Source organism: Numida meleagris, chromosome 1 (assembly GCF_002078875.1).
Source record: "Numida meleagris isolate 19003 breed g44 Domestic line chromosome 1, NumMel1.0, whole genome shotgun sequence".
NCBI classification, from domain to species: Eukaryota; Metazoa; Chordata; class Aves; order Galliformes; family Numididae; genus Numida; species Numida meleagris.
Genome location: NC_034409.1, coordinates 105,065,624 through 105,085,415, shown reverse-complemented (window position 1 = coordinate 105,085,415; position 19,792 = coordinate 105,065,624). Strand labels below are relative to the sequence as shown.

Below are 19,792 nucleotides of genomic sequence, written 5' to 3'. Positions count from 1 at the left end.
TGAGACACCTCCTCTCCTTCAAAACAGCTTCACATAAAACCAGGCTTCATTTTTTTGTCTGCTCTAAGGCCTCCTTTTAATGATGTGAATGACTACCTCTGGCTGTCTGTAAAACTTGCAGTTTTTGGGAGTTAGAGAAAAAGAGTAGAAATTAAAAGAAAAAAAAAAAACAGAGCATCCACCTTATTAAGAAACCTGGGATCCTCTCTCTGCTCTGAGCGCAGGGACAAGACTGGCTGCTAACAAGTGTGAACGTAGGTATCAGTTCAGTGCTAAGACCATGCATTAACAGCCAGTGCTGCTTCACCTGTTCTCACAGCCAGCTTACCCTTATCACTTCAAGTCAAGCTCTGTTCTGGCTGGAGAACACCAGCACCTGTGCCATGCGTGGGGCTGCTCTGCCTGTACTCCCCCCTCACACTGAGAAAACAACATAAGCTGACAAGGATGCAAGCAGTGTAATGCTGAGCAGAACAGTACCTAATCCTGCAGGCAGCGTGGTGCCTTAGCTCTCTAGCAAATAGTATCTTACTCATCAAGAACTCACAATTAGCAAACATATTAGACAAGAAGAACCACCACAGTGGCTGCAGTAGTAGTTTTATTTTTGACCCAAGTTCCAGTTAACATACTGACTTAGCAAAGGATGCTTTGAAACTTCATCTGTGTACTTACTGACTTGAGGAAAGAAATGATCCGTTAGATTACCTAATCTGAAACAGTCAGTTGAACATGGCTTGTGCCCAAACAGCGCTCGGACTCGCCGCGTTTTCAGCATGTTTAACCAATCTAGCCCCAGATGTTTGGCTGTCTGAAACAAATATTGCAATGCAGAAGGCACTCGTGGCACGCTCGGACTTTTCAAGCGGCAGGACAGCCCCTCCTTCAGCTGGTTGTATGGTGTACCTCCTACTGCTGATCAATTGGCATTCGTGCACAGAACACAAGTGCATTACGTTGCTTCGCCAAGAATAAAAATCCTTTAACTCCCATTTGAACAAATAGCTCAACGCAGAGGGAAATTTAAGACGTATTTTTACATCACAAAATTGAATGATAGTATTCTAAATCGATGTACGAACAGAAAGAATCACAAGAATACTTAATGCTTCAGAATACAGCTAAGAGTTGTCATTTAAACAATTTGACTTATCAGCTCCAGATTTACGTGGAAAAAAGAGTTGCAATTACATGGATTATATTCATAACAATCTAAAGAAGTCCGATTTGAATCCTACAGTTGTTTATACCAGGGAAAGGTGATGGCTTGGTTATTCCAAATTCTGCTGGTCTGTCACTCAGCCCACCTACTTGTCTGATACTGGTAGTTATTTTCAGTGTAGTATCAGCTCTAAGGAAAATCCCCATTTTTAGAGTAATTGTGCACCGACAGAACCGGCCTTTAAGAAAAACAGATAGGGGAGTTTCAATCCTTTAGCCAAAAACCCCACCAGCCTCGTGTGGTCCTGGCCTCTCAACTATGAGAGGCAGCAACCAGGAGAGGCGCTGGGTTACGGAGTGCACTGCCTTGATTCACTAAGTGCCACGGCAGTACCCATGCCTTACAGTGTTAAATACTGCATCAGTACGAGTTCTGCTATCATTTCCACCAAAACCAGGGTTCCGCCTCTTCCTAGGCATCACGTTTCCATGCCGTGTCAGGGTAGTTATTTATCTGCAGCCGCTCTGCATCTTACTGCGTGTCAAGCAAAACAAGGTTTAGGCATACTTGTTGCGTGCAGGGAGCTCGGGAAAGTCTTCAGGTAACAGAACGTGAATGCGACAGATAGGGCAGGTACTCGAATGTTCCTTAAGCCATTTTCTAATACACTGCAAGAACAGGAAGATTATGTTGAGGAAACAGTCTCAGTCTGGTATAAAGAGTTCAGCGTGACTTTGTTACTAACTATCCCTGACAGGTAAGCGATTTTCCACCCCCTTCTACAGCTTGCTATGAAATCTGCAGTTAGAAAACTATTCCCCAGTTCTGATGTTCTGCTCACCAACCTATTTTGCAAGTGACAAAAAAAAAAACAAACAGTAAACAAATACGGAAATGGGAAAAATCATGGACAGAAGTATCGCGTTATTCCAATATAGTTTTTTGCCTCCTTACTACACGAAGTTACATGTGCAGCTCCTATGAGGTGGCAAATGCAGCTTTACAGCAGTGGCCCCTTCTCTAAGGATGCTGCAAACAGAAACCCGTGATTTGATTACTAAGACTTGATCACTCTGAATTCAAAGGAAGCTTAAATTAATTCTGATGAATTACCATCTTAGTTAAGATCTAGAACTGGAAACTTTCCAAAACAGTAAGACTGCATAAAGCAAGTCTTGGTGCGCAAAGTATTGAAAGGAAAACGATGTCCTGCTTGTCCTGCTGTTCTTAACTTCAGATACTGATGGATAAGGGGGAGGGAATAGCTTCTTAAAAGTAAAACAACTGTATAACTGAACAGAGAGTTAGTCAACAATAGCATCTGAGTGGTAAGAAAATAAATCCTTACTTCTCTGTGAAAATGATGCCCACATTCCAGTTCGCATGAGTCTCTGCTTAACTCATCATGGCATATGGTGCAAGGATCATCGCTGGAAGGCTATAAAATTTTAAAAAATTACTTGAACAAAAAGTTATTAGCAAGTTAGCAACAATTAATCAAACTCTCTACTTAAGTTTTTGTCCACAAAATGAACAAGTCCTGATTTTTTTTTTCTAGTAATACTTGATTATTTCACATCTCATAAGAAGTACATGGCAATAACTTGAAATTCATGATGCAGTGGAGAACTTACTATATAGTCTAGTTTTTTCCATTTAGATTTCGGTGTTGCTCCAGCATTCCCCCACGGCTGGAGATTTGGCTGAGATGGCAACGTGTTTTTACTTGGGATGCTTTTCTGTGCAGGCCTTGCCTTGGGTGGGCTGGGAACGTTTCCTTCTGCAGCTTCCTCCTGACTCTGAGTCCCCATCTGTCCCGCTGAAGCGGATGACGCTGACTTCATAGGTCTCCCTACAGAAGTTGATGCCTAGACAGGTATTGGATAAGAGTTTTGAGCAAGTTCACAGTTCAGAGCTTGACAGCAAGGAGAAATCTGTATTCTCTTTTAGACTGTGCTGCATTATTTCCACTGTCAGAGATGCACAGTAGAAATAGAAGCAACTACAACAGACCTCATTTTGCTGGTCCAGAATGAGATCTGTCACTCTGCTTAGAACTTCAGTGGAGCTCAAACTTAATGTATTCCCATTTCTTCTTTGTACATCTTTTATGAACCTAGTAAACTCTGAACTGAAAGAAAAATGACATGATTACTGACAGGTAATACTACACCTACTATAGGCATATTAGAAAACACTTCAGTTTCCACGTTTGACTCAAAGAAGGAGAGCCTGTAAAAGATCCCAACCTCTCAAATGAAGTGCAGCAAGCACCTGCTTCCAACACCTCTCAATAACCAGAATCTAGCTATTGTATTCATAAAAATAAAGTAATAATACTTTTATTTGCTGGTGGCTCTAATTGAGAACATTAAGAGAACACATTGAGAACACTGTAGGACAGTTCCTATAAGGAACATCTCAGTGAACAAGGGAAAAAACGTTCTTTTTGTGAAAAAGGAGTACCTAGTAAAAAATCAATTCTTTTTGTACTTTATCGGTGAAAGTTTAGAATTTCTATTACCAAACAGACCATTACACATTAGAAAAATACCTGCTGTAGCCCGGAAATATAGTTTGCAGATGAGCAATAATATTTTCAAACGTGTTGTTTGAAGAGGGCCTCATCTGCGTAGCTGCATCATCTCGGTGGGTTTGGTTTGGCTGCATATTCTGAGTATTGCTTCTGGAAACCTTCGACGTAGAAGTTAGCGAAACTTTATCGGCATACGATCCCCTCTGAGCTTTGGAGTTTGTTTTCACTGATCCATCACTTGCAGAACAAACCTTAGAATTTGCATACGCTGGCTTAACTCCAGCCTGGGTATTAAATGAAGCGGTTGTTGGACTTTGATCTTCAGAACTTGAAACTGCAGGAGGTACATTAGCGTGCGCAGATGCAGCGTACATGACGAGGGCTGGATCACTGACAGCAGGTCTGCTCTGCTTTCTCTACAAAATAAACACATTCCACAAGAAAAATAGTAATTGAAATAAACTGAGCAAAACTCCTGAGCATTTGCAGCATGAACTATGCTACACTTTGGTCACAGTGAGGAACCGGAAGGTCCTATCTGAACTTTTCTGCATGGGTGAAAATACCATACAAGAGTGCCCTTTATTTTGTACTGCACACAGGCACCTGGCTTGAAGCAGGATAAAACAGGGCAGCATGTATGCATTCAAGGTGCTACTTTTCCTTATTTGGGGCTTACTAAGGAGCAAATGGCTGCTGGACAGCTGTGGTTTCTGAAGAAGTACAGTTTGATGTTGGTGGGAGAAATCACTGCTTTAACACAAGTGCCATCAATTTGAAAATACAACATTTACTGCTTCTAATTGGTGGTTGATTCTTTAGTACGCGTCTTTAGGTTTAGTTCTGTTAATCCTTACAGATTTATCAAATTATGTTTCTTACACCACTTGATTAAAAAATGCTAAGAGTTACAGATGGAATTAAACGGTCAAGGACAGCAATCATTTTCATCAAGTCTGTTTCATTTGGATTCTGTATTTGCCTGTTAAGGTCTTCCTGATGCTGAAAGAACTACAGATACATTTTTTGATAAGTTACTCCTCCATTACTACAGTAAAAGCAGGTACCAAATGCACAGCAAGAGGAACAAAAATCACTCTACTTCCCAACCTCTAAAACGATGGTAGCCTAAAGAGGGTAACTAAGAATATCTACATATTCTTAAGAGTTCTGTGCCAATAAAGAGGAAAAAAAAAAAGAGACCTAAAACTTAGTGGGGAAGAAAAGGTTTGCCGGAGAACATAAGGGAGTACTAGTCCAGAAAAACTATAGTAACAATCATAATGTACTACAGTTTTGGAACAGAGCCTTGGGTCTAAATTATACCAAAAACAGGAACATGGCTTTCTGCAGAGAATGCGTATTTTAAAGAAAGTTTCTTTTGTGGCATCTGTGATGCGTCTGAGGATTTCATTTCTGCATGTGCCAGGAATGCATTTTATTTAGCAGGTCGCTTAGCTCCCCCGTTCTGAAGGATGACTGAACCCTCTCTGCTTTTCTCCAAACTGTCCCAAGGTACAGTAACTCGTGAGTACTATTTGTCTTCCTGACTGGGCATCAGCTCTGTGCCCTGGTTTCAATTTTACTTCAGCAAATGGCGGCATTCAGGCTGCTGGCATCATCACTGCAGCTAGCTTGACTATTTCAGCACGGTCATGCATCTTCCCAAACCATGCTGATGAGTAATTAGAGGAGTACTGACTTACACTAACTTCATCCTTGCACCAGGAACAATCACGCATTGTTTGGAAGCAGCTGACGTGATCTGAGCAAAGCACTGCGGAACTGCTGACCCATAAGAAAGTGTTTTTAAATAGTATTTATCTGGGATGTAGTCATTGCAGATTAATTTCCGTAAATGGCTATACTGCTTCTAATTTGTAACAGATACGATGGGAAGTTAATTTTGGTATCCACAACCAGTTACACGTGTTGGTGTCATGGAGCCTTGTCCCTGTGGATTTTGGTGCTACAAGAAAGTCATGACATACAAAAAGATCAATCAGACCTAATTCAGATAGAATGGGAAGCATTTTAAAGTTAACTCTGAACAGCTTACACCTCTAAGAAGGGCTCAAGAATTTGCTTGTCACTGGATGCCATGCTGCTCATCTGCCATCACCTTTCCCTTCTGGTCACTGCCTGGGCATACGGAGAGCCACGCTGCTTTGAATTCAAGGCTATGTATTCCAGTTCTCTGCGTACATTTTCTGTAAGGGATAGCCACGCTGATGCAAACTTACAGAATTTCTGAACGTACTGCCATCAAATGTAAGATACGTACTAAGACACTGGGAAGAGACAAAAGATCCACAGCTTCTATTTTGGTGAGGCAGTTTCGTACACCATTTTTCACCTTCTCAATTTTTTCTTCATACCCAACCTGTGGAATTGTCAACATGATGTTATGATGTGGAATACCAATAATCAAAAATCATAAAACCAGGACAAGAAGGAAAACAAATTCTTCTCCAAATCAGCATGAAATAAAGCTCTTCCATTAGTTCTAGCAGTAAAAAGTAGCAGGCATTTCACATGCCTACAGTAAGTCTGCCATTTCCTACAGTAACATTAATCTCTATGGAAGTACTTGCATTAATGCCTGGACACATTTGTGAAACATCTAGCTTTTAAAACATAACCTAGTTGCTGCATACATCTTCCCTTTTAAAAGATAATCTTGTCCTTTTTTAAAAAGTTGCACGGACTTCAAAGTTCAAAAAGTACAGAAGAACTGACAGACTTTCCAACCTGGGATTTGATCTTCGACAAGACATCTAAAGGAAAGAATTTCACCTTTGTAAAACTGAAGGTATTCACTGCAACTTCAGAATATTTTATCATCAGGCCTTATAATGAAAACTTTCTTTCATCATTAAAAAAAACACAGACTGGTGTTTGGAGATGACACTGGTGTTTTAACAAAGGAATGCCAAATTATTTATTTATTCTGTTTTAATTTCCAAAATTCATCTTCTCCTGTTAACAGAAATTAAGACTTACCTCTACTTTCTCCATTTGTTTCTTTATATTTGAAATAAATACTTCCCAATAATTAATCTGTGACTTTAACTCAGGAAGTGCTGAAGCTGAGCTGCTGAAATAATGAAGATTTTCAGTTAAACTCCACCATTCCCATTAATTTGTCTGCTTTGGAGAAAAGAAGGCTGAGAGGCAACCTCACTGCTCTCAGCAGCTTTCTGAGGACAGGAAGCAGAGAGGGAAGTGCAAGGCTCTTCTCTTTGGTCTGATGATAGGGCACACAGAGTGGCAGAAAGCTGCACCAGGGGAGGTTCAGAGTGGGCATTAGGAAAGATTTCTTTACATTAGGGTGGTCAAACAGTGGGACAGGCTTCCTAGAGAGGTGACTGATGCCCCATGCCTGTCAGTGTTCAAGAGGCATTCGGACAATGCCTTCAATAACATGTTTTAACTTTTGGTTAGCTCTGACAGCTCTTTGGTTGGTCAGACGGTTGGACTCAATGACCTCTGCAGGTCTTCTCCAACTGAACTATTCAATTGTTTTTAGGACCATACCCTAACAGCTTAGTCACAAAGATTTACAGCTACTTTAAGCTAAAATCACTAGATTACTTGTAGCTGTATCTTATCTAATCTTAGAAGTCAACTCCTCAAATGTAAAATAATATTTTGGGGCAACCTAGACAAGGAGGTGGAACACGGCGTATGTTTTTAAAATATTGACTCTTGACAAATGCCCAGCTGTTTTGTTTCACCGCTTTCTTATTTACGTTGCAGCCCTCTTCCAGTGCTACTGGAGAGCAGTAACTGGAACGTTCCCAGTAGCCTCATCTTCCCAGGCTAAGAAAGGATTAGAAGAGAAGTTTGCTGCTCACATGTTGGTAATTTAAGCCCACAATAGAAATCCAGCTTCAGGAAAGTTGCATTTAATGACTGTGCACATTTCAGGCTACCACTGCTTTGTGAGCAAAACTGTAGTTAAAATGATCATGATTAAACATCCAGTAATTGCTCTTCTTTAACAACTAGTAGTAGTGAAATTGCTAGTGTAAACTCTCCATACCTGCTTAGTGACTTCAGCACCTTGACATTTGCTTCTGCTTTGGCAACTATGCCATTTAGTTCGCATATTTCCCTTTCTTTCCAGTTTTTGAGTACTGATATCTGTAACAAAATAACAGCTTTTTAAAAAAGTGCAACAAAACCATTGCTAACACAATGAATAAAGCCTCAACCCTCTTAAATAACAGTTTGATGATACAGGGTAAAACATACACCCACAACAGAACTTTAAGTAGAATTAAGGGCATTGGCATGCCTCTGAGAGGTTAAATAGATTATACTCATTTCAACTGATTGTAGAAAGCATGCATAAATGTTCCTCCCATTTGCAACTTCGAAGTGTGTGTGCGTGTGTATACACATTTTAAGTGATTAAGGCAGCCTTTTAAATGCTGTATGGTTGAAGACCAACATGGACCAACTATCTAATCTTTTTATAAAATCTCACTGCAGGTACAACAGCCTTCAAACCTTTTCTATGAAGAAAGAATTGTACATCACTGTATCATGTATTTAAAGTCTCTCCTACATTAAATGCTATTTTAGCAAAAATATTGATGTTTATCAGTAAACTCCTCCTTCCAGTGAAATAACCAAGTCGCATTCTGACTGCCAGATTAAGAAGTAGCTATACATTCCTTAAGTATGACTTACTATTGAAAAGAAAATCATTTCTTCCTATAGTTAATACTTACTAATGAAATGTATTCATAACAGGGCTAAATACAAAACTGAATTATTAGATAAATTTTAGTTAAGGCAATACCAGAAGCCCCAAATTCTGTGCAGTTATAATACTGGCCAGTAATAACACACCAATGATCTGCAAAGTTCTGCAGGATAACATAAATATTGGCAACTGCTGTTCATTAATTAAAACTTTTAACATATTCTTATAAAATATCTTAGGTACTATTTAAAGGGAAATTGTTAAATAAGACTTCACCAGTCATCTTCCCCATCTACCAATGCAAGTGATCCAGATTATAAAAGAAGTGTTTCAGGGTTTCTTGTTTGTACCTCTGCTTTAACAGCTCTTTTCTCATGCTCCTTGCAGTCATCTTGACTCTTTTTAATAAGTTCTTCCAATTTTACTTTCTCATTAGCGAATTTATTACTGCAAAACAAATAAAAGTTAAATATTTGAGTAACACAACAGAGTAGTATTTAAAATTGATGACATTTTAGAGGTTTTCTACGGCTATTACTTCTTCCTTCCTCAGAACCATTCATCTTCATTTATGTTGCACAAGTCTTGTCTGGGATATTATCATGTTCTTGTAGCTATACTGCTGGCTCCATGAACATAACTTTGAGATTTCTGAACTAAATTTCACTATGCAATGTAATACGTTTACAGGAGCTTGACTACTACAGTCACGCAAGTTTTATTGTTCTGAATCTGTTCACATATATATGAGTGTATCTATAAATTAAACCTTGAATTCCAGCTACATGCAACTTTTACAAAGTGTTTAGTTAACTATGTATATTTACAACTACAAATTTGTAAAAGTTGCACATGACAATTCAGTATGTTTATACTGCACCCAAATTCTAAGGGGTTCTAAAATACAGAATCATATTATCAAGGGAAATATGTGGCAGTATTTTGCAAAGACAGTTTTTAATTATTCTGAAGTCACTGTCCCTGGAGGTGTTCAAGAAACACAGAGATACGACACTGAAGGACATGGTCAGTGGGCATGGTAGGGATGTGCTGACGGCTGGATAAGGTGACCTTAGAAGCCTTTTCTGACCTTAATAATCCTATGATTCTAAATATCTAAAAGAAAATAACATTTACTCGTGGTAAATAGAAGTAAACTAGCTGAGAATAAGAGATATAAGCTAAAGTGCTTGTTTTTTTCTAATCTTTCACCCAGAGTGAAACAGACAACTCCAGTAACAGCAAGTCAATGGAGAAATATAAATGTTGCGGAGAGGTGCAAGAGTTTTACCTGGTCTCAAGATATGTATTCAAACACGTGTTATACTGCTTCTCCTTCTCATCAATGGTCTTTGAATACCTAAAGTAACCAAACATCCATTTAGCTTGTTTTGAAAAATGTTCCCTAGCCAATACATGTCCCTCTATAACCACAGTGTCAACTATGCAGCAGTGACAATCTGTAAATCTTATATATTAATACTCTAAGTGAACTTCAATGTATTCCTAATTAAGAAGCAAGTAACCAATTAAGTGCTAGCTGATAGCTATTCAAGAAAGATTTGACCCATGCTATTCATATTAAAGATAATACAATAGCATCCTATGACAGAAGTCTTCTCAAGTCTGTAAAAGTGGCAGAATATTAAAAATACAGGAGGAATGGACAAGCTTAATTAGTAGTCAGTTTCACCAGTTACCTGGCAGCTGTTGTAAATGTTTACTTGTATTTGCAAAAAAAAAAAAAAAAAGCCCTAAACCAACAAAACTAAAGCAGACATTCATATTTCGCACACACTGTTACTGTAAAAAAAGCTTCTACCTGGCTATACAGCCAACGATAAAGTTACTTAAAGACTTGCGCAGTACTTAAAATGTTTTGGGAAAAGCTACATCAAGTCACGCAGAATTTGTTTCTCAGTGATGTGATCTCTGAGATGCCTGCAGTGTGGTAGAAGGCTGAACAAAGCTGGTTTGTGTTCCTTCAGAGCCAGAACTACCTGCCAGGGGAATACCTGGGTTTGCTGCAGACAGGACTGTGGTAAGATATTACTGATCTAAGCTCCGTGGGAGCTTATGCAGACTTCTGTTATAGAGTGAAGAATGGGTAAAAAACAGAACAGATACATGCAGCTATGTGGCTCCTGCAGTTTTACTACAAACTGCGAAATAAACAATAAGACCAGAAAGGAAAGAAACGTGCATCCCAGAATAACCTTCAGATATGCTACGTGGCAGAACAGATAAAAGGAGTGTAAGAAAGAGACAGATCAGAGTTTAGTTGGGCTGACTGAGGAGGATCAAGACATGAAAACAGAAATGAAATGAAAACTTAAGACCAATTCTACAGTAGAAGCAGAGCACAGCATGGAAACAATGTTAAGTCACGAAGGAGGAAAGTAACAAAGCAGTGCAGATCTAAAGGATCCTGGAAAACTAGAAGATTCAAAGTAGTAAAGAAGTAGTATTTATTAATTAGGTTAAGTAACTATATGTAGATCCTACTGACAGCAGCTCTAATCCAAAAGTTGCATTTAACTTATTTTTGGAATTATATTATCAGAGCAAGAAGTTTGGAGTTTTCATTCTGCATACATCAAAGAATCAGTGGATATGAAATTTATCATCTATTAGAAACAGCTGTACTTTTGGAAAAAAATGAAGCAAAAGGACAATAATGTAGGTCTGTGTTCAAGCTGGTACCTATCATTGGTATCCATATGCTTTTTGACTGTGTTCCTCATTGCTTTTAAGTTCTCTTGATTTTCCTTTTTCTCCTGTTGCCATTTTTTAATTTTTATTTCTAAAGCTTCATGAAGCCACTCCAGTTCTTTCTTGAATACCTAAAAGCAGAAAACAAGAAAACATTTCTGCAAATAGTATTCTATTAAAATTCAAGTTAGAGCAGATTGCTGATACATGATCAAAAGAAATGCCACTGAAATTTTTCCTCTACTCTGCCCTTATGAGCTGCCACCTGGAGTACTGTGTCCAGGCCTGAGGCCCCCAGCACAAAAAGGATGCAGAGCTGCTGGAGCGGGTCCAGAGGAAGGCAAGAAAATGATCAGAGGGCTGGACCACCTCTCCTATGGAGAAAGGTTGAGGGAGCTGGGCTTGTGCAGCCTGGAGAAGAGAGAGCTCTGGGGAAATCTTACAACCTTTCAATACCAGAGTGCTTACAAAGAAAGATGGAGAGAGACTTTTTACCACAGCCACAGCGTTAGGACAAGGAAAATGGCTTTAAACTAAGAGAGTGGAAAGCTAGATTCAATATTAGGGAGAAATTCTTTCCTCAGAGGGCAGTGAAGCTGTGGTGCCCCATCCCTGGAGGCACTCAAGGCCAGGTTGGATGGGGCCCTGGGCAGCCTGAGCTGGCGGGGGGGGCAGCCCTGCCCATGGCAGCAGGAGGGGCTGGAACTTGATGATCTTTAAGTCCCTTCCAACCCAAACCATCCTGCAATTCTATGAACATCAAAGCTAGAATTCAGGAGATCCCAAAACGCAGTAAAGGAATTTACTCCAAAAAAAAATACACAAATGAAAGGAAAACACATTAAAGGAATATTGTAGGATAGACCTCCTCTTTACTAAAGAATAATGCAGGGAGATGGAGAGAATGGCTTTGGTCTCACCTGATCTTTTTAACTGAAAAATTCCTTTTAAATGTAGACAAATGAACAGTTCGTAGCACATTCAGCTTTAACTATAAAATCAATTCAGTCCAAATGCTAACAAACTGATGGTGATGTCTGGGGACTACTCTTGCTCCCAGACATTTTCAAAGAAATGTCTGTTAGACTTCCCAACAAATCAACCACTGACCACTGGAAGCCCTTCTCCTCAAGAGGAGGGGAAGTGTCAATAGCACAGCGTTTTCTTCTTCAGTTGAAGAAAATCCAGTACCTGTCCACTAGATGGAGGCATCCGATTTGCTGTGTTAAGTGTTCTCTTAAGATAACACACAAAGATTTTCAGATTTGCTGAGTAAGACTTCATAGCAATGAGGACCATCATTCAAGTTTCAAAAAACAGTGCTGACCCATCACAACCAATACTGTGAGCCACTGCAGTTTATCTTTGCTAACCCCACTGTTGCACAGGTAAAAACGTTACCCCTCTCTCTTGAACACTTTTCTTTAGCAGCTCTTCTGAAACACTGATTTCCTCCGAGCTCCGGTTTTGTAATTGTTCATACTTTTCCTGTGCTTCTTTAAGTTGTTCTTTTAATACTTGATGCTCTTTTTCCATACGTAGAATATCTCCCTGAAAACAAATTAGTCACAGAAAGTAATTCAGAATCTACTATGCACAGAGCAGCAAACACTTGTGACAGTCAGTTAGCTGATATCCAAAATTGTGAGGATTTTTTGGTGTGTTTTTGTTGTTGTTTTGTTTGGGAGTTTTGTGGTGGTTCTGATCTTGTTTCTTTGGGTCAGAGAAATCTGTATAACAGAAATGAACATCCATGTCTGAAAAGAACGGAATATGAAAAGTCTGAAGATTATATTTTCTCATTCATCTTCTGAGAGACATGTAAAGCTACCATTAGTATCAGCCTGATACATCCTTCACTGGAATGTTTAAATCAAACTTCAAGATTTTTGGACAGGAAGTACTCAATTGCCCTAGAACACAGTTCAACATCTGAACAGCTCCAAAGCCTCCTTTCTGTGGGCCTAAGCGAAGTTTGTAAGGACATTACAGATTGCAGCCCAACATAAAGGGTGGGAAAGCCAACAAACAGAAGAAAATAACCCCAAATCAAAAATATCTTTTAGAACATCTCATTTTCAGAGAACCTTTATTTTCACGCTACTACGTGTTTGGGCACTCCTTGAAACTTCTTCATGAGAAATACATACAAATAAATATACAGGTAACTTACTTGTTGCTTTTCAAATGGATGAAAAGGCAAAGTATTAGTTTCCCTATCAGTCATTTCATTATTCACCTAGAATGCAAAGAATCATTAACTGATTAGAAAAGTCTCCTGTTTACACATTCAACTACTATGTCAGCTCTGTTTCAGAGCTTTTATATTTAACCTACAATTCAACGAATCTAACTACATTATGAAATAGGTTTACCTATGATGTAACAGGAAACTACGCATGTATTCCCAAAACGGACTTGAAGCTATAATGAAAGCACTTTTTTTTTCCCTAATCTTTCCCAGTTTTAATTGCTTATGAAGCATTATACTGGGGACAATTCCTACAGTCTTCAAACACAGCTGTGCTCTATTTAGGCACATTTACTCTATTTATACTCTTAGGACCGGTAAATCCAGTATCTGTCTACTCACAGAGCAGCTGTTTTGTTGCTCATGATACACGACACAAATGCATCTCCTTAGAAGCCAACTAAACTCAATGACCTTTGGAGTCCCTGCTTGCTTTCTTCTAGTATCGCTCATTAAGGACTTACTGAAAGAAGTTTTAAATTTAATAATACAATATATATTGAGGATCCAGTTGATGTTACCATACTAATATACTATTAAAATCATAGTCAAATAACATTAAATGCTTTGCCATACCACACTTCCACACACAAACACATCTGTTGCATCCTGACCTTTTGAACTCTGCTAACCAGAATTCACTAAACTGAAAACTGTTGCTGCCTTTTCTGTTGACAATTTGCTAAATACGCTCAAAAACTAACAAGAAATTCCATTTTAAAAGCTCTGTTGGCCAAGTAACCAAGTTCATTTGCCAACTCAGCAACTGCTTGGGAAAGATTTCAAGTAAGTCTAAACAAAACAAGCCTGGGGAAAAAAAAAAGCAACAATGAAACACATTAACACTTTCTTAATTTAGAAAGCAATAATAAAAAGATGACTATCTCACAGCTATAAAAAGTTATTCTTTCCTTACTAATGAGAAACAAATTAAATTAGGAACTTCAATCATTCTTCTAGTATGTTGGATAATCTTTCATAGGAACGGCAGTGAGAAACTGCCATACCTCTAACCCTGAAAACCTGGCATCTTAACACAAAGTGCTTTCTGTAACCAAAGAAGAACTAGAGAACACTAAATAATATTATTTAATACCCCTTGCATTTAGGTAGCTTGAAGTATTATTGCTCTTGAAACTCAATACAAGATTTGACCCTTCAGGAAGCCATAAAGAAATCATTCCAAAAGGAGCTGCGCTTTCCACAGCTGTGGAAACATAATGCAAGGTGTCAACGCCATCTTTTGTCACTTAAAAGCTTTTAAATAAACGTTCCATTTTAATCTCTTACCTGAACAGCTATCATCCTTGTATGCTGATTGTTTTTCATTACAGGTATACCTCTGCTTTCTTTTTCCTTCTTAATCACCTGTGTATCACATTCAGCTTCATCTGTATTATTAGCAACAGCAAAACTGTCCTCATAAAATGCACTATCCAAGTTCTCCAACAGGCACTGAGGGTCTCTGTATGTTTCTATTTCAGAGGGTATAATGCTGCTGCTGACATATTTTCTGTCTGAAATTGCTAATTCATCATTATCCTGATGAGCGACACGATCAGCGTAAATATACCCAGGTTGTTTGGCAGCATTTGGCACTGGGGAGGTGACTGGTGATGTTCTTTCACACTGATAACCCCACGAAGTCCGAGGCAAAAATCTGCTTTGGTTCTGAAAATCTTGATAAAATAAAACTTCTGAAAAGTAAGGCATATTCTTGACAGCATCGATATCCTGATTAAACATTGATTGCCATGAAGGAGGCAAAGAATAGGGCAAATATTGTGGAGTCTCACAGCCTTCTAATGATATGTCAGTAGATGTTGATATATGAGGTTGTTTAGGATAAGATAGTGGTTTGAATTCCTTAGCAGCTGGATTTAACTGTATCTTGTTCTGGAAAGAATTTTCTCGCATATCACAGACAATATAATTTCCTTCTTCATTATCTTCAGTCTCAGTTCTGTTTGTATCTTTTTTAATAAGAACTTCATGCTTTAAGCTAATAAGATTATCCACCATGATGAAGCGATGGGATTTCAGAAGAAAAGACTTCAAACCACCTTCATCTTCTACAATCTTTCGAGCTTCTTCAGGGAAATGTTCATATTCCCCAACTAGCAACTTATTATTTATTTCCATCGGACCATGCTCTTCCAATATTTGAGAGAAATAGCTTAAAAAGAAAAAAAGTTGTAACCGTTCATTGAGGATTCCTCATACAATTCTCAAGTCCTATTTCACACGTTGTATTTACACAATAATACTTTAAAAAAAGCAATAAGCCTTCAGCACTACTGAAGAATGATCATTTGGAAGATGGTGTTCTAGCTAAGCATAGAAATTTTCTGTAATGCTCGTGCTTCTCCACCTCTTACTCAAAAACCTGCAACCATCTGAAAGCATAGTACATATCTTTGTCTACATAATTAAATATAACAGACCATCAGGACTCTAATTCTGGCCTTTATCCAATGTTATTTAATAAGGCGTTGCATCTAATAGTGTTGTCTCCAAAAAGCCTATGTTATTTATGTGAGAGGTTACTGCATGAAATCTACATACCCGAGTTAAGTGAGAATTGAAAGGAATGAAGAAAGAAATGGACAGTCCAGGGGAAATGCGTTAGTTGCTGTCAGATGACAGATACATGTAAAATATGCTGTTAATAAACCACATCAATATATACTTTCTATATTGTTATATGCCATAATTTTGTCATTTAGGAATGATTACAATGAGTATTAGTGAAATGAACAGATAAATTCCGCTTTCAGGTGTCAGAAATGTCATCCTGCTCATGGTTCAAAGCCAAACTGCAGTCTGTCATTTGACAGACTTCCTTTATTACTTACAAGCAGATTCACAAGTTTGAGTTCAAGGCCTCAGTTTTTCTGCACTGGTCCAAAATTACAGAATTTTTGTGTTAGTAATCATCAATTACTGCTACAGTAGGAATCAAAGATACTTTAATTCCAATTACTTCTGTCACTTCTTTCTGGGAACACTGTAACATTAATTCACTAATGCAAAGGCACAGAATTTACATGCATTTAAATTAAAACAGTAAAACCTTCAAAATGCTAACCACAGAAATGCATACGTACTCATATAAACTTTCGCAGGTTTGATTTGGGTTATCATGCAGTCTTTGATAGCTGTTACTGCTTGAAATGTCATATACAGCTTCAAATTCCTCTAGTTGCCTCCGAAGATATTCTGGGATTATACACGGTTCATAATATGTAAAATCTCTACAGCATTAAAAAAGAAGACTCAGTGTCTCTGAAAATAATTACGTTCTTCACATACGCTGAGAAAAGTGTTACCATATGGCAGCTACATAGATGTTAGAAAAAAAGTTTGCTATCGGGATATTTCTTAGCAAGTAGAACACACACTATTCCTAAAGTAGTGAACTGCTAAACTTATTAAGTTGAGAATAACTAGGAACTAATAGTAACTAGCGGTAATATAGCTTAGCTGTTTCCTAGCAGCTCTTCGTCTGACAAACGGATCAACTAATTTCTTTCTACAGTAAAGTGGAACAGGAATAAGATGAGTTACATGGAAGAAGAGCTTTGGGCCTAGAAGCCTTACTGGGATGCAACCTGCTCATTATTTGATTACCTCTTATATCACTAACATCTTGAAAATTCTAGAATCTATCATACCTGTCCTGGAAGCAGAAGAAGTAATGGCTCTCTGGAAGCCCACATGAAGGTTATTTCAAGAAATAGTGAGATATGAACCCAGACTTCCTAAGCTGTTTCTGCCTTCTCTGGTACCTGCAAAGTACTTTGGAGCTTGGGCAATAAAAGCAAAGGTGCATGACGATACTTACAATGTATTTTCTTCTATAAATGTATTTTCTTCTTGTGGCGCTGTACTAACTCCACTGGACAATACTAAAACAGACTAATTAAAAACAAATTATTATTTTTGATCTTGGAAAATGATCCATTGTACAGAATATGAGTAACTTACTTACACAGAACCTTGTTCTGTACCTTTATTGTGTTCAGACACCAGACTATGAATGGCAAAGCCCTCAAGTACAACTGTGTGGATTAAGTCACATTGAGAAACTTCTTAATTTTAAATTACTAGCTGCTTCTTCAGAACTTACTTTGGAACAAAAAATACTGTGATGTTCCAACAGTCCAACCTGTCTTTTTAAATTTTTATTTACAGATTTCATCTAAATCCTAGATGTGCTTGATTTTTCACTGAGTTCTGGTAAGACACACAGCTTCCTTTTACGGCAGTTTTGTCTACCGCAGCGTGTCAATTGAATTTTTAGAGATCTCTTCCTAGAAAGAAGCACGGATCTTAATTTTTGTCGTGAAATTTGGGCAAAATTATGAAGTGTTGAGGGCATGGAGGAAATCAAGATGACTGTATTCAATAAACCAGGATTCTAGAAAAAGCAGGACAAAAGACGGTATGTTTCAAATCCAATATTGCTTCTAGTAAAACCTATAAAATACTGAACCAAGTTTTATCTTAGCACTAAGCATCTGCAACTTCAGTCAGTGAGACATCCATAGAAATGATCAGAAAGGCAGTTAGAGAGAAAACTTCACATTTATTTCATGAGGACTGGTAAATAGTTCTTTGTGATTTATCACTGGAAAACAAAAATAGAGCTTAAATAGCAATTACACAGTGCAGTCTGTGGTTTGTATTCACAGATTATTTTTTATTTTCTCCCATGGGAAATTAAGATCGAAGTGTGAGGACAGCGGACAGACTGAAGTTACCAGCACACAGTTAGAACTCAAGATATTCCTAAATAACTTTTTTTCCAAGTGCAGAATCATCTTTTATGCTGACCAATTCAAACTGTAACAAAACTAGAACTGTATTAACTGAGTCTTAACATACTTCCACACGAGGAAAAAGCACTTCAGCAAGGAGTTCCCACAAGGTATCTATAGAAACCACCTCTATAGATCTGATTCTAGTAACTCTAAAAATAAAACTATATTAAGCAGCTAAAAAGTTACTCACCCGTGGGTCTTTACAGTTCTTCTTTCTGCTTTTGTTTTTAACTTTGATACCATTAGTCTGAAACAGAAAAAGATAAGATCATTATTTAAAATAATAATAAAGTGACGATGCATTTCCAAAAACAGTTGGTAAATTTACAAGTCTCAGCTTAAAAATTCTGATTCTGGTTTGACCAGGAAGACTCCCAAGGTTAAGCATGCATGCTGTCTTGTCCCTCCCTACTCCACTCCCAGCTGAACAACACAAAAAGGAACAGAGCTTTGCAAAACCTTATCGTTCTGTTCCTTTTTGTCGTTTTGCTCCTTAAATATTGAACAGAACATCGGTTTTAAAAAAAGAATATTCTAGTGTCTTCATATTTTGGATGCTTACTCACTACTTATATCTGAAACTGCGTATTTAGGCAGCTCTGATGTCCTGAACAACACAAATTTTTGTAGGGAACAGAAAGCAAAGAACTGTCACAACTTTTGGTCACTCCAAATTCCTATTAAGATAAGCAACAACAGAAGAACTGAAATGCCCCTTCACTTTTTAATAGGACTTCGTTATACATTAACATAACTCTACTAACAATAATTTAATTACAGCACTAGAAATCATCATTTTATTTTACGATATAAATAGGGATATGAAACAGAATTAAGTGCAGCAGGTTTTATTTAATTCTTGGATTTCTAATTCATCCAATGAAAGAGCAAGGGATTTCACATCTCATTAAGATTAATATTAATTAATAACTTGCAACGTTTATTCTGTATCAAAAGCAAATCTTGGTTTTGAACAGATAAACTTGTATCTACAGGCTAGAATGGTTCTAATTGAGAGTGCTTCAAACTCATAATTAACTGAAATCACATATTTCTTCCAGTTAGGATTTTAATTAATATACTAACCAAAAAGTGATTCAGAACGATATATGGTTTAAGAGTTATGGGTTTAATCTGAAAAGCATCAGTAAAAGTTGTTCACTACAAGTGCTAAGTATATCTCACTTCAGATTTACTACGTCTATTAGTGGAATGTACTTCTAATTCCATCCTCACAATTTAATGACATCTGAAAATAAAGCTGGGTGACACCACCCTCTCACATGTTGCTTTGGATGTTGGAATACACAGTACAGCTAACATCTGAAATTCTTCAGATTCGAATTAAGCACGCTCAAGAAAGAATCACGCTTCACATCAGTTATGGCAAACATGCAGACGGGCAAGTTATCAAGAGTCTCTGCCTGTAAACCGGGCACACCTTTTTCCTCCTAGTTCCTCAGTGGTATTTGTAGAGAGATCTTTTCAACTTCACACCAAACTGCTATGAACACCACTCCCATACACCGTATTTGCCCCATCCAAAAGGGGCAATGTAACACATTACTGTAGTCTTGCTCGCTTTCATGGCAAC

The 19,792-nt window shown here is 37.9% G+C and overlaps 1 protein-coding gene across 9 annotated transcripts in view; it reads right to left on the bottom strand.

The window, feature by feature from the left end:
* Positions 562 to 19,792, bottom strand: part of TTC3 (tetratricopeptide repeat domain 3) — a 61,279-nt gene continuing 42,048 nt past the window's right edge. For 6 of the 9 annotated variants that reach the window (XM_021405351.1, XM_021405360.1, XM_021405388.1 and 3 more), the window contains 17 exons: positions 18,389 to 18,445; positions 17,220 to 17,293; positions 16,483 to 16,629; positions 14,666 to 15,551; positions 13,298 to 13,363; positions 12,526 to 12,675; positions 11,116 to 11,255; positions 9,704 to 9,772; positions 8,763 to 8,859; positions 7,744 to 7,844; positions 6,702 to 6,795; positions 5,983 to 6,081; positions 3,717 to 4,114; positions 3,176 to 3,293; positions 2,797 to 3,030; positions 2,511 to 2,600; positions 562 to 1,830 (listed from right to left, as the gene is read on the bottom strand). In XM_021405351.1, coding sequence (XP_021261026.1) covers positions 1,720 to 1,830; positions 2,511 to 2,600; positions 2,797 to 3,030; positions 3,176 to 3,293; positions 3,717 to 4,114; positions 5,983 to 6,081; positions 6,702 to 6,795; positions 7,744 to 7,844; positions 8,763 to 8,859; positions 9,704 to 9,772; positions 11,116 to 11,255; positions 12,526 to 12,675; positions 13,298 to 13,363; positions 14,666 to 15,551; positions 16,483 to 16,629; positions 17,220 to 17,293; positions 18,389 to 18,445 — 2,931 coding nt within the window. In that variant the 3' untranslated portion in view covers positions 562 to 1,719. Of the gene's footprint in view, positions 1,831 to 2,510; positions 2,601 to 2,796; positions 3,031 to 3,175; positions 3,294 to 3,716; positions 4,115 to 5,757; positions 5,909 to 5,982; positions 6,082 to 6,701; positions 6,796 to 7,743; positions 7,845 to 8,762; positions 8,860 to 9,703; positions 9,773 to 11,115; positions 11,256 to 12,525; positions 12,676 to 13,297; positions 13,364 to 14,665; positions 15,552 to 16,482; positions 16,630 to 17,219; positions 17,294 to 18,388; positions 18,446 to 19,792 lie in introns of those variants that run through there. The other 3 variants (XM_021405369.1, XM_021405377.1, XM_021405409.1) reach the window with 3 other exon arrangements.